The 24,025-nt window shown below is 40.1% G+C and overlaps 1 protein-coding gene across 1 annotated transcript; it reads left to right on the forward strand.

Moving 5' to 3' along the window:
- The first annotated feature begins 458 nt into the window (after positions 1-458).
- On the forward strand, positions 459-23,555 carry LOC139725324 (GDP-L-fucose synthase-like). Its single transcript, XM_071636411.1, has 8 exons — positions 459-587; positions 2,885-3,044; positions 9,660-9,774; positions 12,012-12,214; positions 12,791-12,924; positions 19,284-19,495; positions 21,245-21,344; positions 23,345-23,555. Exons 2-8 carry the CDS (start codon positions 2,893-2,895, stop codon positions 23,398-23,400), a joined length of 972 nt encoding a protein of 323 aa, XP_071492512.1. The 5' UTR covers positions 459-587; positions 2,885-2,892; the 3' UTR covers positions 23,401-23,555.
- The last annotated feature ends 470 nt before the right edge of the window (positions 23,556-24,025 follow it).

Raw genomic sequence — 24,025 nt, forward strand, 5'->3', positions numbered from 1 at the left:
GCGTGGTCATGGCATGCATTATAATTATGAAAGGGGTTTTCTTGTGATGAGGATCAGAGAAGAAAACTGCCATCCTGAAGGTAGAAACCGCAAACGCGATTGTCGGGCAATGCCTTTCAGAGTCAGTACAAAGGGTGTGGTCATTTCACCGGTCGAGAACCAACGCCCACCTATAGCAAGATTGCATAATCCTGTGTTGAATGAAATTAGGCCCAAAGAGAGCTCGATGAACCGTATCGCTGACAAGGGTTCCGTGCTTCTCATTTCGCTTTTGAAAGACGCCGTACCTGTTTCGTCGACGAGATCTCGCCGGTCGGGTAGAGTTCTGTGGGTTCAACACATCAACGGTCGCACATGGTCTTTGTAATCGCCGCTATTATATACCGCACGGGCTTGTATTCTCTAGACGACGCGACGGTGTACAACAAGTCACTGACTGTGCCGTAACATTGTCAACTTGTGTGCATGTGATTTATCGTTGAAGCCGCAGACTTAGCTTCCCAAGCACTCAGTCTCGCCTCTCCCGTCCGGAAGACTTCTGGTTGAATCTGCATTCGTTATCTTGATTCAGGACAGCAACAGCAATTGTAAGTTAGCCAAAAACTTAATGATATTACCTCCACTGCCTCTCTGTTGACTGTAAATCATGCAAATGGGTTCCATAACTAGCCACAACGAGCACCTCACACCACTCTCTGCGCGAGGCCTAACCGCAGCAGCGACCCCATACGGACAAATACGCTGTTACTGTGTTACAGCGCCCCGCGACGGGGTTACGCGAGGCCGAGCTGCTGGCTGGCAGCCGGTCAGCCTTAGCTCCGCTTCGCTCCTCCGTATGTGTATGTAAATTATGGACTGTTATCAAGCTTGGCTAGATTTTCTAACGTTAACTGTTAACGTTAGATCTACCACTGCTGACAGCACTGACTGCATCTAAAATTCAGCTTTTTCAGCTGTGGTAATGTTAAGCTAAGAATATCGACATTGCTATTGACACAATGGCATCGGATTCAAATTTAGTTATAGACGGTTCTACTTGTGTGGTGTACTACTACTTTTACTAGTAGTTCCCACTATGTTTCATGAAGATCATCATAAATAAACGACACGTGTGCAGTGAGCCGTTTGCGTTACTTGCTACGACACCAATGCCCAGAAGGGTTATCGGGGATATGTCCTCCTTTATTGTTTTTGACTCTGTATCTACACCCTGTAGATTGACAGCTCATTCAAATTGACATTGGCAGAACTATGCCAGTTATGTAATTGCCAGTATTGCTTTCCATGATTCGTGTTGATATTAAGGATTAAGGTTTGCATTGATTGAATAACCAGTTGAAGCATTGCATTGGCATGTCTAAAGTAACTTTTGCTGCTAATCAGTGCTATTTGGATAGTATGGTAACTGCGACCAGCGCAAATGCGAAAGCATTCGTATTTCGCACTGTAGGATTTGGGATCTTGTAGTTGTAGAATTGTAACGTTGTACAGCCAATACAGGGTAGTATCGCAGCAATATTTCTACTTGAATACTAAAAGATGCCTCAATTTGAATACGTACCGATGTAGTTCAAGAATTATTGACAACAGGATAGCTCTTTAGTATACAAATGATGCACAGGATAGAGTGCGTTAGTTTGAGTGAGCTGCATCTCCACTAATGCCGCGAAATAATCCTGTGCATCATTTGTTTTATAAAATGGGTCAAAAACTTTATGAACAGCATTTTTCACGTACCTTTGTGGGTCAATACCAGTCAGCTACATGTAGCACTCGCTCAAGAGTCGAGATGTCCGAAGATGTTTGTCCTAAACATTTACGCACGTCGCACTCGGAAATCCCGCACATACGTACGCCACACATGTTATGCACACAAGAAAGGCCGGCCGGCAGCGCGAACTAGAAGTTGTTTACAGGATTGACAGCGCGTATAGTAGCGAGCGATGCACTTGTAACGCGCGACGCACTTGTAACAACTGATTGAGTGCACACTGCTAGTGTAAACATCGTGACGTCAGGCCGTACATGTTAGTGAGAAATTAATGCACGCACACATGACTCATTTCAGCGCTTCCAATAGGCTACATTCTTGAACCCATTTTATAAATTATCAATAGTCAATTTACAAAACGCTGGTATGAACCATGATCGGATACATTTTTAGATTGCAATACTGTTGCCATATCTCCTTGGCTAATATAATATTTCACATTTTAGTCAAATTCCAAACTGAACTGTGATATTGCAGTGCCATTTCGCACGTTTCATTTGACCAAAAGATCGGTTTGTATCTTGTTGGGGATATGTTTAATTCTGCGGAGACTGCATCTGGCTTCACAGAATCCCATCTATGGAGGAGGGCCATGAAAGCCAAAAACTCCTTCATACATATAGATTTTTCTGTGTAAATTTACATGAGCATGTGTCCATTTTAAAAGCAAATACCGGTACTGACATTTTTTGCGGGCGAATGGAAACCAGTTTTACTTGTAGACTTCAGTCAATCAGGCGTAACTTCAGTAGCACACGTAACTTTTAATCCTGTTTCACAAAGCTCCTATTGTAGTTGAGCAAAGTCCTGCATAAGTGTAAGCCTCATTCTTCATAGGTTACTTGATGCTCGTAAAACCACATGTGTTAAGTTTTTTAGTTACGCTTAAGCTACTTTAGTGCAAGTCCACTAGAAGTGTAGAGACTATAGTTCAACTGCCAAGGCAAAATTGCCTTGTCATTTGCAGAAAGGGCAGATCAGCACGTTTGATGTTGATCTATATGTGACTATATAGCGCACAAACTGTAGGTGTCAGATTGACAGTTTTACACATTTTTAGCTGTGATTTGATACCCTAAATTTTTTTAACAGTATGTTTCTCGCTCTGTTCAGAAAGCACCATGTCTGAAGAAAAGAAAGCTCGTGCAGAGAAGGTCATCCTCGTCACAGGAGGCTCAGGACTGGTAGGAAAAGCGATTGAGAGAGTGGCAAACGAGCAGAAAATGCCAGATGAGGAGTGGATCTTTGTATCATCAAAGGATGCTGACCTTAGGTAAATGTTTTATTATTACATGTTTTTGAAGAGTGGATCAAGAAAATTCTGCTATCATATATTGGCAGGGCTGCACACTAACCCATTTTTTCTACTGGTCCGACCTGTCTGACGGACCAGTAGGTACCCAGTTTTTCCATCTTTTAATTGGTCCATTCCTGAAAAAGTTACTGGTCCAACAGTGATTTTTACTGGTCGGGGACAGTCAGACCGGTGCCAGTGTGCAAAGTTGAATATGGCGATCAGGAACTGTGTTGAAATTGTCTGAAATAATGCTGAGTTGTTCCCTATTCCAAGTTAGCCTGGATCCCTCCATGGAATAAAAATTGCTACCAGTATACCAACTTTTATTATTCTATGCTTTTTTATCTCAATATACTCCAAAACTTCTCATCGTCAGTGTCATCAGACACAAATTGGGTGCAAGACAGGTTCTCAAACCATTACCGGAACTATGTGTTACAGTACCTTATACAGTACTCTCCGCGTAATCGGGTATCGCTTAAACGGGTACTCTGTTTAATTGGGTAGTAATGTCAGAGTCATTTCCAATGCACATTAAAATTACCTGATATTCGGGTTGCCTCTCCGCATAAGCGGGTAAATAATATTCTTCTAATCTAATTTCTACCCACATTTTATCGCATATAAAACTTTAAGAAATCATGCATGTCAAATTTTCCACGGCTAATCGCCTTCTCTACTTAATTTACACAGAAAACCAATCATTTGGGGAGTGATTAGACATGAAAACACATGTACACGTACCGACTTGCCACCCGTAAACGAACATTACACATGTAGCTGGCACTCACAATTGCATAGACAGACAGGAGTCGAACACACTTGCGCTCCTCCCTTGCTCCGCAACAACATTGACAATACGAAAAGTCTGCAACAAAAATCAGGCCATGCACCAGCTCCATAATTTTGCTTTTCCCCAGTCAATTCTCAAAAAGTAACCCAACATTCTATGTTACTAGTGCACGCAAAGAGACGTGTTCATTTCGGGAAACCCCTGCGTGTTAGCGAGGAGTCTATAGTCAAACGACAAAGTTTTCTGAAGACATATTTGTCCATAAAAAGAGTGTAAATTATTACTCGTGACTGAGCAAGTGTAAGGTATGTATAATGTGCAATGTAAGCACGCGTGTTGAGCATACGGTGTAGGTGTTTGGTGCAGTGTACAATGCACATTTACACATTGTTTGTGTCCATTGTGAATGAGACGCATGTTCTTCTGTTAATCGGGTACTCCGCTTAATCTGGTAAGAAACGCTCTGCCCGAGCCTACCCGATTATGCGGAGAGTATTGTATTTTGACTACCATCTTCTACCCATTGCTTCAACCGAACCAGAGCTACTAGCGGGAGTTCAGCTGCAAGACACCATTTCTATCCAGATTTCAGTGACATTTGACTGCTCTTAAGAGGGGTTTTGTTTGTTTTGTTTTTTTGCCCCCCCCCCCTCAATCTACCGGTAATCAGCTTATTTACACCTCATTTCACACCCCTTGGCCATGTACTGAGAAATTTCTGCTAACGATGTTAAAAATTGTCAAAACAAAACATGGGGAAGAAAGACAGACAGAAAACCCCATATTTCAATTCCTATAGCACCCTTCTGGACCAAATTTATTAATAAAGACTGCATTTGGAATCCAAGGAATGCCTAGTCCCATCTATTACCTTACTTGAGGAATTGCCTGTTGCACACAGCAGTTTGAATGCATACATTGTATACACACAAATTAATGATAAAACTGTATTATAGAATGGGTAGCGAGAATCCTGCGATCTGATTGGTCGAGAGCTATGTGTTGATTTTTACTGGCCGCACGCTACGTACGCTGAGTCACAGTGGTAAACATGTTATCGCGCACTTGTAGCAAGAGTACGCGTACTTGTAACAAAGGTTTGCGCACTAAGCAAGCGTTCGCGCACTCAGGTTGGCCATGCGTCCAGTAAATACTGATGCATGGCTGGCCGTGCGTCCAGTAAAAACTGATGCATGCTCGTTTACGGCAAGCCAAAAGGAAATGCATCCAGTAATTTTGTCATCGGGTAACACGATAGAAAAATGGGTTTTTGACAAGAAAATTACCCATTCTATAAATCAGATGACGCACATGTCTTTTCGTGCGTCAGTCGGAATATAGTGTGCATGCGGTAACTATGGAGTTTAGCCTACACCCACTCGGCTTCGCCTCGTGGGTTAAGCATTCCATAGTTACCTTATGCACACAATTCCGACTGACGCACTCAGACCTGTGCGTCATTTGTATATCATCCTCTCCCTCTGCAGTTCACATTTTATGACAGATCTGTCACTACCCGTACACTATTCAAGTTAACAATGGGCCTAATCACTCTCCAAGGTTGGAAGGTGCAGCTCTTAAATTCCTATGGTCTTACCAGCCAAAATTTTCCTCCCTGCTTAGTTTTCTTCCCTCATTCTATCTGAAGGAACAAGCAGTTTATTGGCTGAATGCTGCAGGACGGCACAAATCTTTTCTGGAAAATTAGCTACCCTGCTGAATTGAAGACCTTGTCAGCAGAATGGAGATCACTAAATTGTCAAGAAAAGGCCACCACCACTGTTATTACTATGTAGAAAGGAGTATTCCTTAGATTTTATGTGTACATGCACAAAAATACCGTAGGCCTACTTCTACTCGTCTTTGAAGTTACTCAGCAGTCTCATCCCCGCGCGGGAAAGGGAAAGCCCCTAAAACTGCGTATGAAGCAAGCAACTAGTAAGATGTTTGTGCGCTGGTGAATTGTATCAAAATTTCACACGCTAGTACACTGTAGCAAGCATTTGTGTGCTTGGCAAGAGCTCATGCAACTGATGAGACAAAATATGGTGTATTATTGAACAGCCAGTAAAAACAACAGTAGCCTATGGAGAATTGATACATTGGCGTAGATGCTTTTGTTTCAATATGCTGTCAATCAAGTGTCATGTTAACGGTAAAAATTAAGAGGATGACAATACACAATTTTAATACGCCGCTATCAACGTCCTATATAGATGATAATTAGAGTGGCTATCATCAGTGTGGCAATGTGCAGCCAGTAAAAATCAGCACACTGTTCTTGACCAATAATTTAGCAAGTATTAAGTTTTTTTTTTCAATTCCTATCTTACATAATGCTGCATCATAAGCTGATTCACAAAATAATCTATACCGGTACGGCATTTTGAGCTGGTATGAATGTACTGCTCTCATCGCACCTAAATTCATAGTTCCCATGATAAGACCTTGTATACATACAACAGACTGCCATGAGGTACATTGTACAATGCCTCTTATTCCCATGTCTGAGGGATATCAACTCCCATTTTATGGCCTTTGGAGCTTGCTCCGAAGGTGGGGTCTACACTCATATTCTAGTGTATCATATTATTGACCAAGCTTTCAGGTAATCTCATCATCTTTATGCATCTAATACAACAAAGTCAGTCTCTTAAAGTATTGTTGGAAGTTTTAGTTATTGCTGCATGCTTTCCCATATTTCCAAATATTTCACATAGTTTTGCCATTTTGTTTTGTTGTTTGCTGTAGATAATTTGTTTTTCGATAGCTCAGAAGTCATTGCTTAGAGGTCATGAGTTGAAGATTCCATATCATATTATTCTATGATACACTTCACTCATGATTAGATACGATAAGAATGAAGTGAAGCCTGGGATATGTATTCATATTTGTTGGCTTTTTCTGTGATTTATCATCAAGTGGAAACTTACAATTGTATAAAGTTGTGCTTGAGGTAAATATTGTTCACCCTTGTGTTCTTTGTTCAATTCAGCTTTGTCATGCACCAACGTTTTCTTCATTGAGGCATCCTCTCTGTACAAAGGGATTGATATATAAATCATCAACTGCGAGGGCAATGGTTACAATCTAACACCACCTAGGTGATCCGTGAGGTGTCTATCAGGCTGAGCTGAAGGCAAGGGCTGATAGACCGTAGACACCTCACGGATCACCGAAGTGATGTTAGATTGTATCCATTGCCAGAGAAATAGGAGATGATTATTTGCTTTATATCCCACATCGATTTACAAACTTTAGATTGATAAAAATGTACTCCATCATCCACACGGATTTTTATTTTATAATCCTTCTGAATGTTTACAACACAGGTGGTTGTACTGTAGAACCACGGTCCGCAGCACAGCGGCATTCAAATGAACGAGAGTAACATTTATATGTAAGACGATAACGGGCGATAATGATGTATTGATAATTGTGCGATGTGTCCCACTAGAACTTGCTAGCTACCCGCATGGCCGATAGATGCGAGCAATACCTTTATCGATTCCAATCGCGGGTACATGTAAAAAGTGCCAACAAAAAAGATTGTCACATTACTACAAGTGATAGTCCCAAGACATGGATGTTGGGAGAAAAACATAGATCTCTTATTTCATACCAACCAGCTCATAAATGTGTGAATTTGAATTTTACATATTACCTCTTTTCATTTCTATGAGGATCCTTTTTTCCTCTTTTTCGGTTCTTTTTTTAAAGGGGGTTTGGATGAGGCTAATACTTGATACATTTATAATACAATTTGGTCCTCTCATCACTGGCCCTCTTTAATTATGTGGAAGAACAAATTTCAGAAGAGATGTTTATAAGTACAAGCCAGTGTGACTGCAGTAAGCAAATTTCCTGGACTCCTGTTGAGAAAGATAAGAGTGAGATTTCTGAACAGATTGTCACCCATTTGTTAAGGGCTGTAGATACTCCTGCTGCATGTGCTAGATCTTGTTCGTTTTTTGAACCCCAGTGTGCATAAAGTCTGTGATGTTTGTCTAATAGCCCATGTCCTTTAGAGATGGCCACCGAATTTTGTTGCAAAAGGATGGTGTGCATTTGCGCAAATCTGTTGTCCACATACGGAAAACAAGGGTGGCATTTGAGCAAGTCTTTCAGCAAACAACCATTGTCTAGAAATTTGTGTGAAACTAAACCCAGGTTGAAGTGGTGCAGAAGCTGACTTTACCTTCTATGGAAGACCCATTTTAAATCTAGAGCAAATACGTCATACAGTCAATAAGGTTTGTCAAGCATCTTATCCATAGGACTGCTTTCAAAGGACATTGTTTGAGAGGCATAGGATGCTCTGTAAGTACAGGGAAAGTGCTGTTGCAGTGTGGTCAACATCTAGAAAACACAGGTTTATTGAGCCATTGTGGCCTACTTTTTGTCTGGCCATGGGACAGCAATGTTGCCTCTGTGGCAGCTTGCATGCAGCTCAAAGACTTTCAGAAAGATTTGAGTAAAAGCCCCACATGTGCAGCTTTAGGAGAGCTTGGAATTTCAAGCTGCATGGTGATTTCCACCCCAGGCCCCCACCCCTTCCCCCCACCCATCCAGGTTTCCATAGTAGCCAGTGCATTGTTGGCTGATAATCGAGTGTTACGGTAGACCAATGGGATTGTGCTGACACTACACACACACTTGTACACCTCACAAACTTACTTTTACAGAGCTCTCTAGAGGAAATATGAGTGATCAAAATTGAGAGATCTATGTTAATATACAGACACTGAAGACAAAGTATGTATTTTTTAAGTAACAAGCAAATTACAGAATATATATAGTTTTTAAAGTAACACACAAGTTCACTGGAAAGTGCCAAACTTGAAATATTATGAAAAAGTATTGTTCTCTGCTAGAGTACTATACCATAGGTGGATACAGTGCTCATCCGTTAATCGGGAACCGCTTTAGCGGGAACCCGCATCGGGAACAAGCTTAAAGGGGATGGCTAGTAACTGATCAGTGGGAATCCCTGGGGATGATTGTTCCAATCCTTGTGGGACTCATTTAAGAGTACATTATATATCTGTTGTTGTGTGAAAATTATTTGCTTCAGAATGGTCTCATATTCAAGTAATGTGCAATTCAATGTTTCCAGGTTAGCATGCCTGTACAGTGACGGGACATTAAGCTGCACATTACTTGAATATGAGATCGTTCTGAAGCAAATGATTTTCACACAACACTAGTATAATATAATGTACTCTTAAATCAATCCCACAAGAATTGGAACAATCATCCCCCAGCATTCCCACTGATTCCCACTGATCAGTCACTAGCCATCCCCTTAAGTGCAACAAAACTTGATGTAACAAATTTTTCACGTGTTATTTCCACCGCTTAATCGGAGCCATGAACTGCGTTATCAGGACAAATCTGGCTGAAACACTTCCATTGTCTGTGTATTAATGTGTAAAACTAAGTAAATCTTTGAAAATAATTGCAGGGATTTCATTTCCTTACCAGAAGGATTATTTTCTAACCAGTTCCTGATAGATTATGCAGATTGCAGTGTGAACATTTGCCGTTAGACAGTGAGATATAGCGCAGAGGCAGTCTTATCGAGCATCACCTTACATCAGCTTCTATTCTAACTTGTTTTGCATTTTTAAAAATGAAACTAGCTCTTCTTGTATTTTTCTTTTCCAGTGATCTACAAACTTTTACACAGTTTAAAACTTCACATCAGACAGAGCTTTCTCTCAAGTTGTTGAGATATATATTTTTCTGTAATTATCTCACCTTGGTTTCTCACTGTTTTTACTGTAATATCTGACCAGGTCAGAAGAGGAAACTGCTGCCCTCTTTGCCAAACACAAGCCCACGCATGTGATCCATCTTGCTGCAATGGTGGGCGGTCTCTTCTACAATCTCAAGCAGAACCTGGACTTCTGGGTAAGTCCTATAATTTGTGGTCATCAAATGCCCGTGTTTTGATTAGGATTGTGAAGTTTGGATACAATGTAGTCAAGGAATAATAGGTGATGCATGATTTTTCTGTCTTTAAAATCATGTCATAGTAAAAAAGGACTGCCCCCTCCCATAGACTACATTTCAAAACATGGCGTATGCAGTGTTCATTTTGGAAATTGCAATTAGGATTGCAAAGCAAATCTGTTACACAAGCAGGAAGTAAAACAAACACATACACTATACCATGTATAGAGTACAAATAGTTGAAAGACAAGCATGGACACAAAAGTGAGCAGGTAAACAGTCTAACTTTGGAACAAATTTTGCAGAAAAAAATTTTGAGACTTCATCCTCAAATAGGCAAGGCACACTTATCTTATTTACAATTGAAATAAAGACTTCATGGAAAATTGTACAATGTTGAATTCAAAGGAATCATTTTGTATTGTGTATCAGTGAGAGCGCACTGTCAGACTGTTTTGTCCTCAGTTTAGCAGTCCACATAAATTAATCTGCCCTAGTGCTGGAAAGTTGCCTACAACATAAACAATGCGAGAGGAATGGGGCCCATGTTATGGGCTTGTAATTGGGAATGAGAAGACTTGAGATTTTGCATAATTCACTCTTATTCAGGTAGTTATACAGGTAGTCTGACACATTGTGTTGTGTGGATATATTGCCCTTCAACTTTAAGCGACGTCATTGTAAGAAGTGGAACGGAAAGAAATGCTTTTGACAAGTAAGACAGCCCAGTCTTCGTAGACTGGTACTGGTGCATGCATGTGGATAAAACCCATAAAGAGGTGTAGAGCTTGAACAAAGATGAATCAAACAAGTGTTCTGTATTTAGATTCCTCAAATGTCCCTCCTAAAATATGTGAGAAAACCGTTGATTGTTATAAAGCCAAAAGTTGTTGTCAAAGCCAAAAAGAAAATCACAAAGCTGGCACTGAAATTATTCTTAGCAAATGTGATGCCAAGACTTGATTTGTTTGTTTTTATATAATATATGTATGCTCTTCGCAAGTCTTCAAGAATCTTGATTTGCTGTTTAGTTAGCAATACATGTAAACTTTGCACAGTATATAACACATTGGAAAGAGTAAATATAGCAGTGCCATTGAGTAAGAAAGCTGCAAATATCAGAGGAGTGTGTAGAGTTAGAAGTAAAGACTGTTTGTTGGAACAATGCCCTTTGAAGGCACAGTGCACACAATGTACCAGTCACCAAATCAAGAACTGCATTTGATACCCCACAATCTGAAAATCCTCAAATAACTATTGGGATTTCCAATAAGAGGAATGTTTGACCAGTTATGCTAAATCTTTCATGACAAAACACCATAAACTGCATACTAAAGAGTATACAGTGTGCACATATACCAGTATGTATTTTTGCTACTGTCCAAAGGCATACTAAATACTAAATAAAAAGCAGAAGAGCATCGTGAACATTTGTCACTTGCTGCAATATCCACATTTTTCAGTGCTGAAATGTCCTTTTCTTTGGGTGTTAAACTGCAGTCTCCAACCAGTTAAAGTCAGTCTGAAAAGATAGAATAAAATTTGTTGAGGACATCAATAAAACTTTAATCAAAATCTGGTAGAAATATCAAAGGGAAGTTTTGACATGCTGGATTTGGCTCATTTTTGCTAAACAGTTCTCTCAAACAGTTGATGCAAGTGAATGAGCTGATGATGTCATCACACAATTTTATATTGATCATGAACAGTACATTGTTTCAAAAACTCAACAACATTTAATTTTTCTCCTATAAAAGTGAAAAGCATAATGTTGCTGAATAACTTCAGAATAATGATCAATGAGTTAAATAGGTATTGGGATTCAAGACCAAAGCATAATTGTGTTTGAACAAAAGACTGGAAATTTGAAGATTTCATGTATGAGCTATGATGGCAATTGTGAGAGGATGACATCATTATCTCACCCATATGTTCGTATTGACCATTCGAGAATTGACGTGTAAATATTATTGAAATTTTACAATAATATAACTTCCATAATTTTATCTACATGTAATTTGTACCAGATTTTCACTGTTGTGCTTACCAAATTTGACTCTTTCTCTTCAGACTAACTTTCATCTGGTCCAAAGTTGGCCTTTAATTATGAACAATATCTGCACACTAGTAGCCTCACACCTTAATGGTATTGTAGCAGACGTAATCATTTGTATTCCCTGCACTTTTGCATACAGAGAGTGAACATCAAGATCAATGACAATGTTCTGCACAGTGCCTACAAGAACGGCGTCAAGAAAGTTGTTTCCTGCCTCTCCACATGCATCTTCCCAGACAAGACGACGTACCCCATCGACGAGACCATGATTCACAACGGACCCCCGCACAACTCCAACTTTGGCTACTCCTACTCGAAGCGGATGATCGATGTCCAGAACAAGTAGGACGTTCGAAGGAGTGCCACAGAGACCAAAATCATGATCCATGAATCATGTTGATAATGATCATAATACACTGTATACACAGTACATTTTCCATGTACACTGAACATATATTCAAATGCAAGTGTTGAATGCCAAGTGTGCAATGAAGTTTGTCATATGTGCATTCATCCTTATCTATCCAAACTGTTCAATTTCAGTTATTTGTACAGTGTATGTTGTGACTGTTTTTGTTTGTTTCTGTTATTATATTATTATTTCATTTTTATGAGTTGTCATGGAGCGGAACATTATTGATGTCATCGTTGATGTTTATTAGATATGTCCCAGGTGATCGAATTTGTTTTTCTATGAAAATATTCAGTTCATTTTTAATAGTAGATAATCAGGAAGACTCAAACAGCACGCATTCTTAGGAAAGTATTACACAGAGCGATCATGCCCTATCAGTCAGATCAAATGAAAGCTGAATGAGCTTATACACTACATATGTACACTGGAAAAAGTGGTGGGTATTTTATTGATGAAGTCTGCTTCATTGTAAAATTTTTTTTCATTTGTCTGTCTTCTTTCAGAGCCTACCACAACCAGCATGGCTGCCGATTTACCGCTGTCATTCCCACCAATGTATTCGGGCAGTGGGACAACTTTAACCTGGAACATGGCCATGTGATCCCGGGACTTATGCATAAAGTCTACGTCGCCAAGCGTAAGCTCACTGAAACAAAGAAGAATTTAATTTTTATTGCCATCTTCAAGGCCTGTGGTTTGGCATTGTTTTGCAGGCCTCGAAATAGGATTTTGGAGGGGCAAGGCCATTTAGAAAAGGGCACTTTTTCCAAGAGGCCAGCCATTAAAGGGCACTTAGGTCAGTCAGAGGAGCACCAAGGCCACATTGGAAAGGGCATGTTGGGTGTTTATACATGATGTGAATGCCCCATAGAGCTGTATGCTATCGACCGTGCTGCTACACTCCAGCAGCGCACGCACGCATAAGATCTCTCCGCAGCAGACGACGTTAGGCAGTAGGCCATACGCAATGCGATGTACGTTCTCAACGCATACCAGGGCTTGCCCTTAACTTTTTTTTAGGTGGCCAGCCGGGCCACTTTACCATGATTTTGAGTGGCCAAATGCAATTTTAAGTGGCCCGGATGCTTTGTCAGTTTTTCATGTTGCAATCGAAGGGCGTGTATTATTGCATAATACAACAAAAATTAGAAGCTTACACTGCAGACATATGCTTTATTGTTATGATTTAAAGATTGCTACATAACTTTTTTTTAATCACTTGCCCGGATTTGCAAATTATTACAAAACATTTGCCTGAACAGGAATTTCATTTGCCCCCCAAAAAAATCAGGAAATATAAATAATGCAAAAAAAAATCAGGAAATATAGATAAAGCAAAAAAAAAAATCATTTGCATGTCAAGGTTTTGATGGAAAAAAAAGAAAGAAAGTGAAGTTGATAAAGAGTTGATAAAAAGAAAGAAATAGGCTATTTAAGGCCAATTACTAGTATCAGGTCTTCATATTTTAGGAGGACTAGTACCGCGGCACTCTTCAGCACTCCTTATCCCCCCCATCAGTAGCCTACATAAACCACCTGCGTAGCGTAGGGCCCAAGACTCCGCCTGCACCTGGAGAAATAATCTAATTAATCACAGAGCCTGTTACTGAGACCAAGATCTTTTTCTTCTTTTTGATATAATGGTAGGGTTAAAATGTTTCTTCTTTTTGATATAATGGTAGGGTTAAAATGCTTCTAATTGGTTATTCCACTTCCCCTCCACCTGACTCCTTTCATTAGTACTCATTTCACTCTGATCTTTCCCCACCCTGGCCTCGATCCTATATGAAAAAAGAAAGAAGAAAAAAAAACAAGAAAAACAAACAAACACACACACACACACACGCACACACAAAGTGCAACACACAACAAAAACCTCTTCCCTACAGCTGTAACACATTCCCGATTTCCGTGTTTCTATCAGGTGAAACGACATTTTTTAAAACAGGAATAAAACAACAGTAAGTATTGATTGAAACTCGACACCCATTTAGGCCAGCCAGGCCAGGCTGCCATGTAACTTCAAAGCACATTCCAACAGCTGGCTGGCAAAACCACATGGCAAAGGAATTTGCGTGCGCGTGTGAATTTCTCGATGGAGGGCCTGGGAGCATGGGTGATTAGTCTGTGAGCTATCAAAAGCAGACCTTTTGAACAACTGCAAACGTCATGATACTATTTTGTCTTCCTTTTGGCCTCAGAGAAAAACATCAAAAAGACGAGTTGAGTATCACGAGTTTGTACATCGCCATGCAAAAAGATTACTACACTCATGTCATGACACGAAATGAATAAATGTTCCAAGACAAAAACAAAGCAGCCTCGGGTATCTATAGACGGTGACATCGAGACGCCATGCATTCACATCATGCACGTTGGGGAGCAACGTGTTGGAGTTGGTGCATTCACATCATGCACATTGGGGAGCAACGTGTTGGAGTTGGCAGGGAGGGGTGATCCAGGATTTTGTGAGAACTTCCCGAGTTACAATCTCAAAGCAAAGCTGAAGCTTCTTGTGGTCTCACGCCCAGCAAATCTGCGTGCTCGTTCTCAATTCGAAGGAAGTTTATCTCTGATATGTTGAGTTATTTTTGCTGAATCTTAGGAGCTTATCATGCCTGAAGTTCAAATGGAAGGTTGCCAAAAATTTCATACTCACAAAGCTTCAGAATTTTCTGACACATTGCCTACTATATTCATTTGAAATGGCAAATTTAGAGGGTACAAATCAATGTGGATGGTGATCATCCACATCCGATGATTATCCACATATTTGCATCCTCAAAATTTGACATTTCAAATGCATTAAAAATCTTCCAGTAATTTATTTTAGGCTGTTGACGCAGCAGTAAAGTCGTCAGAAATTTCATATGAACTTGAATATTAGTCAGGATAAAGACAAAAAAAAAAAAATCTGCACAAAAAAATACAATTCTTTCATTGTCACTGGTAGTCAAATTTGTGTTTTCACGAAAAATTTGACACTCTACTAACACCTCAAAATCGCAGGAGAGTGATCAGAAATAAAGAATCATTACGTTTGTAATCCTGGGTCTTCGCCCTGGGGCTTCGACTTTAGCTATCTTTGATAATTAAACATTTTTTTCCCTGTTCATCTCCAAGACCCCAAACAGTTCATGACCTCCAAGAATGCGCCAGTACGCACGGTTTCTTCTGTTGATTGGTCTCTCTCTCTCTCCACCCCTCCCCATTCCCCAGTAGTCTGGCACCTTGGCATCGTGGGATTTTTCTTTTTTCTGGGTGAACTTGGTGTTCACTCTTTACTACTCTATCTGAATATGTGCTGCCTATGCTAGTAACTCCATGGCCGCTGCGCTGCGGAGGCAGTCGGGACGGTAAAAGCCGGTCAGGCGTACATGTATGTACACGTCGTCTCGTATCTCGGAAAGATACTTTGAGTTTGAATCAGATATATTGGGACACGAGTGAACTGAAGGTATGATATTTGAGATCAGGAAAGTTGTTCAAGCTTATTAAAGTGTAGACTTTGAGAAAGGGCATATTATACGTCATAAATAATAACTTTCATTCTAAAAGGGCACCACGGCCTCAAGAAAAAGGGCACATTTCTTTTTGGCCGTAACTTTGATCAAGGAAAAAAAGGCATTGCGGCCAACGAGAGGGGCACTGACGGCCATGGCCGTCGGTGGCCGTCGGTTAATTCGAGGCCTGGTTTTGTGGCTACACAGAATTGATAAACTGGGTGTTTTTTATTTGCCATCTTCAAGACCTGTGGTTTTGCATTGTTTAGTGTCTATGCAGAATTGATTTGCTGGTTATTTGCTGTTGTAGTATTGTGGGATATATTAATTTTATGTGTGTACTATACCTCGTGCACAGAAGAACTCTGAATAGAATTTAATGCATAGCAACCCTTTTTGTCAAACATTCGGCTCATAACTTGTAATCTTTTGTATGCCCAGGTATTTACCTTAACTTGCCAAGCAACAGCATTCAGTATTGACTGTGTTGTAAATTTAGCAAGCCCACTCAGGTGTGGCAGTTTGCCTGAAGTCCAAAAGAAAGGCCATGGGAGTACCATAGGAGTTTAATAGGTCATCTCTGTTCATTGACAGAAACTTTCCAAACATCTGTGCCAATTGGTGAAGTAAGCACCATAAAAATCAATTGGACAGAGGTGAACCTCTTTCAACTTTGTCAATATGGCAGGATGCTACACAACTTTATTTCACCACTTGTCCAGTCGGGCAAGCAGGTTTTCAAATTTGCTGCAAAACACTTGCCCAAACATTAATTTTACCAGCCTGAAAAGAAAGTAAGAGATACAAGGAAATAATATACAGTGTGTCTCTAAAAAAAGTAAACCCAACTTCAACGGCAAATTTCAGAAAATTATAAAATATTTACACATTATTTTTTCATGGTTACATAGTCCAGTAAGTCCTCTGTCCAATGATACCACGTAGGTTATGTAACTCTCATGCATGACTGAGCATGATTCAACTTAGTGAATGGGTGTGAAATCATCACTGTGGCAAGTTCTGTGATCAGCATACTTTCTCACATTGTACCAGATGGCTCTTTTTGTTGGAGGCTGCCTGTCGGGGGAACTGCACCCGAAAAGCCTCTTGAACTTCCACGAAACTTCTTGTTTCCTGGTATCGAGTTACCAGGAATACTCTCTGCTCAATTGTCAACTGTACCATGTTTGGAAAGCATGTGAAGTGTGCCTGTGTCAGGAACAACCTTTGCTGAAGTTGTTATGTAATCATAGGCCTAACATGTGACAAAAATTTAACTTCAAATATGGCCTGAATGCATGACAATAGCAAGAAATAACTTGCCACAGTGATGATTTCACACCCATTCACTAAGTTGAATCATGCTCGGTCATGCATGAGAATTACATAACCTACGTGGTATCATTGGATAGAGGACTTATTGGACTATCTGACCATGAAAAAATAATGTGCAAATATTTTATAGTTTTCTGAAAATTTGCTGTTGAAGTTGGGTTTACTTTTTTTAGAGACACACTGTATAAGATCGTGTGTAAGTCAAGGGCTTATAGAACACAGTCTTTTGAATAAACAGCACACATTGATTCACAAGCTTGAACACATTCGAGTAACAAACTCAGTTTGATCAAGTGTTGTCGTTGCATTGCATTGCATTGCATTGCATTGCATTGGAGCTTCTTCATGTAAGTGTTTGGAAGTTGCTGAATTGAAAAATAAAGTGCGTTGCATCACTAAACAGTCATTGCCTTTGGGCTCCTGTGTGGTTGACTTCTTTGGGTTCATTGGGGGGAGGGGGATAAAGGGAAAAAAGGAGGCTTCAAGATTGTTTGCTTGCCCAATTTGGGCAAGCAGTTGTTCTCATTGTTCAAAAACACTTGCTCAAATTTGATTTTCACTTGCCCCAGGCAATCAGGCAAGTGCTTATGATGTAGCACCCTGATGGAACATCATTTGATTACTCCCAACTTTTCCTATCAAAGCACTGTCTACGTACTTCCTTTTCACCATATTGACTGATGCGAGACCTTGACAACGTCTTTTCCCTTGCTCATGAGAATATGTACGACACTTTTATGTTTAAATTACCAGTGTCGTGCGATTGCGACGAAATTTGGCACACGACATGTGACACCCATGTTGTAATCTGCAAGATTCTGTCCTAAGATTTTTTGAAATTATCAGTTTCTAATTCTAATTAATTGATTATGTGAATTAAGCCCAAATTCTTATCTTAACTTAATTTGGGGCATTGAAAGTGTGCTTCTTTGTTTGTATCTCTGTTTTAAGATATTCAACAATTCTACATAAAAAACTTCCAAAAGTCATATCAAATTGTATGTATTTTATCATTTTCAGAATTTCTAATGTATTTCCTTTTTTTGGCCATTGTTTTTTCTTTGGTTTTTATTGGAAATTATCATTGATCACTTTTCTACCATAATTAGCATGAAACTAATCAATCAAAATGATACATAGTCAGGTCTTTATGAATTTCATGACAGAGCACTGTTTTCCATAGGAAATGTACACAAAATCAAAAAAAATTGTGCCCGTTTTGGGGTGACATGCAGTTACAAAAGTGGGCGTGGCTTTGTAATAGTACACATGGACATTGCAAATTTGGTCTCAAAAGTTGGGTGAGACTTTAACAAACAGGGTCAAGAAGCCTCATGACAAGGCCTTTTTGCATTGCAGAATTATTGCACGAAACATCAAAGGGGAGGGTGGAGTCCCCCCCCCCCCCCCCCCCCCCCCCCATCCATTTAGGGTTGAAGCACTTTTTGGGCTCTATTAGCTTGTGGGCTATCAGCAATGTCAAGTGGAAAGGCAGTTTCAAAGCTTCTATTGTTAAGACTACAATGAGTTTCCAGGTGACTGGATTATCCATGCACGAGGGATTGTGTCTTCCTTTTCCTCCTTTAGTGAGGTTGAGGGATTACCTGTAATCAGGCTCCTTGACAAATCTCTTTCAAACCAGGGACAGTTTTGTCATGGATGGATGCAATCTCCTTCTTTGAAATAAAATGGACTGATTTTACTTTATAACAATATTTCCCACTTACCCCAGCCCAAGATTACTTGGGATTAGTATTAAACACCATGTTTCCACCTGGCATTGTTGATGGCCTGGCAGTTAGTGGAGCGAGGGAAGAATTTGGATGAGTCCTAACTCTACTCTCAAGAGCAATCTGAACCAGTCCAGTGGGCAAGATTGGGAATTTAGTGATTATCTCCATTCCTGGGTGAATCAAACTTTTCATCACTTTCCAGGTCAGGGTGTATTAGATTTACGCCCTTACCTACATGTTTTGGTATGCTGAGTATCATATAGTTTTTGCAGCTCATGATATTAGTCCTATATCACTGAATGCAACAATGGGAGATACTAAAGTCAGATAGTATTGCAGCCCATTGATACTTGTTGACAGTGTCGCATTTTGAAGTTCTGATAAAATTTGAAGCAGTGACATCTGCTTTACGCTTTTCATTTCAGGTGATGGGACGCCACTCGTTATCTGGGGCACGGGCAAGCCTCTACGTCAGTTTATCTACTCCTATGACCTGGCACGCCTCTTTGTGTGGGTGCTGCGAGACTACAAAGAGGTGGATCCCATCATCCTGTCGGTAGGCGAGGAAGATGAGGTGTCCATCAAGGAGTGCGCAGAACATGTCATCAAGGCTTTCGACTTCAAGGGAGAGGTGGTCGTATCCTTAACATAAAACTCCCAACTTATATCAATAAAGACCTGGTAGCAAGGGGGAGAAATGGGTGGTTCGATTGAATAAATCTTCATTGACCGCCAACTGGGGTACATTAAGAAACCATGATTAGCACCTGTCTGCCACTTGTCAGCGTTTATGTCCACCACATTATATGCATATCTAAGATAACAATCTAATCCAGTAGAGATCAATGATAGAGCTGTACACAATTTGTTAGGAGGATTCATGATTATAGCTGTGCTTGCACACTTATTGTGCTTTATTTACCGAGTGGGCGCATTAACTGTAATGCTCTCCTTACCAATTGGCACAGATGAATGGACATGAAGTGTCAATGGATGAAGATTACCTAATCCCCCCGATCCTTTCTACATTGTAGGTCACTGTGGCCCTTTCTGTTGAATGAAGACATTGTTTCGCCTGAGTGGACTGTCCTGCTGACAATAATAGGAAGTTTGTTGGTATTTAACTACATGTGAATGCAGTTACAGCTAAGGATTAAACTTCTTGTGAGCTGTGAGCTTTGTATACCAAATCTATCATTCTCCATGTCCACCTGCACACTCAGATATCCAATAGGTACTGTCAATTCTCCCTATTGCATATAGCCAATGTCAACGATATCACCTCGTGATACCGATATCTGATCGATCGCTCTTGGGATGTAAACTTCCGGTTTTGCGGTTTACCCCACTATTCACCCATGTCACGTCCTTCATCTAGGACATTTTCCGTAATTTTGTTGTTTTGCATCATCGGCCTGGCATATGGCCACTTTGCAAAAGAATCCCATTCATCAATTGTAGAGTTACAGATTAGAAAATAACCATTAGTCAAGAGATTCTAAGACAGAATTTGATACGATCTGTGAATACTAGTACTTCGGCGTTCAATGTGCGTAAAAGCGTACATTTACACATCGCGTGTTCATAACTGGAAGTTTGTATCCCAAGAACTAAAGGTAAAAAAATTAGAGAGCCACAAGCATTCAGATTCAGAGAGCTATATGCAATAGGGAGAATTGGGATCATGTACTTTAATTGACTTCCAGTAGACCACAATGGTCTCTTCATGTCAGTGTTCCACAGTGCCACACCCAAGTTGGTTTGTCTGATCTACATTTCTGCCGATGAAAAGCTTTGCAAGTCAGGGCTGGGTGCACGGGAAGGTAAAGGGTTTCAGTACATGAATGAGGAGTCACACTCCAGCAGATGCCAATTATAATGCATAGACTAAATTGAGCTTGCTGTGTAAGCAATTAAGTAAATATCATTGTTTGCTTGTTGTTGTTTTTTCTCAGTTTTTATAGGGTTCAGAGAAAGCAGTACTTGTCTTGGTGATTCAGTGTTCAGAAAGAGACTGTTGAATGCCATTGACCAGAATGTGATGCACAGTGTTATTCATGAAAAAAAAAAAGAGTAGGTCAAATTTATGTGTGTCAACAATTATTCTCAAAAGTAATCTCATTCTGTACGTACTTTCACTGAAATAATGTGTCTTATAAATGGGATTAAATGTTATTTAGCAAGTATTATTTGCCCTGAACTGCAGTTCAGTGTCAAGGGCAAGTAGAACTAACTGCAGTTGGATATCAAGAGCAAATAACGTAGACAGTCTGCAAACTAATTTTAAAGATAATACTGTAGTGGTATCAGGTGAAGCAGTTTCAATGGTAACAAGCACCTGTCCAGTGGTTTGCTTGCCTTAACTACAACCGATCACCACTCCCAGTATGACACATCCAAGTCAGATGGCCAATTCAAGAAGACAGCCAGTAATGCCAAGCTGCGGAAATACCTACCAGACTTCAAGTTTACTCCTATAGATGAAGGTGAGCAATGCAAATCCATCCTCGTTTAGACCATGGGTTAAAAAAACAAAAACAAAAAACACACACATAACCAAACCTGATGCCATAGTTACATACTATCTGTGGATTATGGCCAGTCGTCATGACCGCAGAACATTATGTTAGCATATGTCAGTTGGGTCATTCACTTATCAGTTATGTATATTCTACGTAAGAATTTGTGCGATCAATTTATTTGTGTGTGTATGTGTGTATGCATCATCTCAATTGATAGATATTCTCCCAAAACGTTTTAAAAAAGGAATAAAAGGAAAGGAATCTCTGTGCATCTGAAAACTCTTGAGTTTGTGCATGAGCACAGTTAACATGAACCATCAGTAGAGAATGTAGACAGTGTTATTAATACCAGATAAAAGTCTATTTTGCTCTCAGAAGTTTTTGTGACTCATACTTTAAAATGGTTGTACCCCTTTTGCAAACATCACAAAATTTTGCATGGTATAAGAATAGTGTCTCCAGGCATCGTGTGTGAAATATTGTGGTTACGCACCTGAAGAGTTTTTACAAAAGAAATTGATACTGTATATGCTGTTATTTTCACGTACAAATATTTTTGCAAATGCAGAGATCACGCGAGATGATGTTTTCACAATTTTGACACCAAGGCTATCATAAATGCACTAATGCCTGTCAGTTCGAGATATTTTCGCGTGTTGTTACATGTGCAGTCCAACAGTGATTTGCAAAATTCGTGAAAGTCAAACCCTCACGAAAATAACACTTTTTATACAGTAATTAACCCCATGGCACTTGAGTATATGCTCCAGTTTGTACCAAGAATTACGGTGGAATTTAACAAGGTCTGAATATATTCACTGGGTATCTATAGCTATCCATTCCCCCTCCATCCTAAAGAAATTGTTGTTTTATTATTCTGAGCGAAGGTCTAACTTACCTACCTGTACAAGATACCAGCTTATGAAAGGAATGTAATTTTCAGGTTTTGCAAAAGAGACTCAAATTTTAAGACACTGCATTTGTGAGGAACAGATTCAATCGAAATATGTTTTTTTTCTTTCTCCCCCTGCCCCCTTTTCTTCTGAAATATAGACTTTTTAGCACATAATGGCCTGAATTCACAAAAGTGGTGCAATTGAAACCATGGTTTAAACCATGGTTTCGATTGTACCACCTTTGTGGATTCGGGCCAAAATATCGGTTGATTCTATGAGTAGACTTCTGATACTTAGACCCCGTTTACAGTGCGGGGCTGGGCCGAGCCGCGGCCGAGCCGTGGCCGAGCCCAGCCTCAATTGCGAGGCCGGGCCCCGCAATTTTGTCCGTTTACACTGCCGGGCTCGGCCGCGCTTTTGATTCAAACCTTTCAATATTTTGTCGTAGTGGCGCTCTGCTTGTAAATAAACGCAATTTGGTATTGTCTGGTTTTCAGACCCTTTGCCAAATGAATTCCTTGGCGACTTCAGTCGCCGTTCGGGCAAAGGCCTTTACCGAAGGAAAAAATCCTTTGCAGGACAAAACCACCTTAAACTATACTAGTTTTCGACGTTGAGGGGGTTAATATCCTGCACAGCGAAATAGTACAGGCAGAGGGTTTGGAAGCCAGACTAAAATTGGCCGCGCATTTGGCCCAGTTTACGTTTACACTGAGAAAAGGCCGGGCTCAGCCGCGGCTCGGCCACGGCCGAGACCACCTCGAGAGCGAGGCCAAATGTGAGGCCAATTTTGGCCCCGCATTTGGCCTTTTGCGCGTTCACACTGAAGCGGGGCTGGGCACAGCCGCTGCCGAGCCGCGGCTGAGTCTCGCACTGTAAACGGGGTCCAATTGATCTTACTGATGTTATCCAAAGAAATATACTGTTGTGGATATCCATCCTTTGTCTTTTTTATGCTCCTGTGCTCCTTTAACCTAATGTTGTTATCTTAAGTCCAGCTGCCATGCCTAAATCAACATACATTTCACTATGTTCTTTTCTTTCCTTTTCTGTTTTTTTCTTTTCCAGCATTGAAAGAAACGGTCGACTGGTTTGTGGAAAATTATGACATTGCTCGCAAGTAGGAATCCCACCATTGTTTTCACCATCGCCTGCTTCCATGGATTAATGTATAGAAGATAACCAGAGTTCTCTGATTCTATGAATCATTTTCTATTTCAAATTCTTTATCTGTAGTAAAAGAATATTTTTGTTCTCATTGATTAGATAGTTTTTACTTACTTAATGTTAATTCAATAGATATATTCTTTAGATTTCACTTTGATTTCTCACCTTTTTGATATATATATATTTTGTCTGGCCCTATTTATTCCACAAGTGTTCCCCACATAAAAATTGATTTGAGATTTTTGTTATTTGGTTATTTTTTTCATCAGTAGGATGATTACAGTGTGGCGCTGTATGAACAGAGGAAGTTGTTATACTAAAACCAGACAGTTCTGTGTGCTTGAAACTTCTGCGAATTTTGTAAGGAGGTAAGATTCGCTCATGTTAAATGCACTCGGAAGTTATTGTCTACACAATGCATTGAATGCCAGTGGTAATTTGTGAAAGTTTCATGCCATGAGAAAGGCGGCCATCAACTCCAGTTCACAAAAGTTTGATGCTGCAAAAACAGCCGTAGACTCAAATTTGCAAAAAAAAAATTCGTGCCATGAGAAAGGCGGCTGTCAGCTCCAGTTCACAAAA

This window comes from Diadema antillarum, unplaced genomic scaffold, assembly GCF_040938485.1.
Source record: "Diadema antillarum isolate AM-2024a unplaced genomic scaffold, OU_Dant_1.0 seq00000035_RagTag, whole genome shotgun sequence".
NCBI classification, from domain to species: domain Eukaryota; kingdom Metazoa; phylum Echinodermata; class Echinoidea; order Diadematoida; family Diadematidae; genus Diadema; species Diadema antillarum.

Bases quoted from the DNA above. Each gene is read 5' to 3' on its own strand.
- LOC139725324 (XM_071636411.1), top strand. From the start codon at position 2,893: ATGTCTGAAGAAAAGAAAGCTCGTGCAGAGAAGGTCATCCTCGTCACA. The intron at 3,045-9,659 runs GTAAATGTTTTA...ATATCTGACCAG, and splicing joins TCAAAGGATGCTGACCTTAG to GTCAGAAGAGGAAACTGCTG. The intron at 9,775-12,011 runs GTAAGTCCTATA...TTTTGCATACAG, and splicing joins AGCAGAACCTGGACTTCTGG to AGAGTGAACATCAAGATCAA.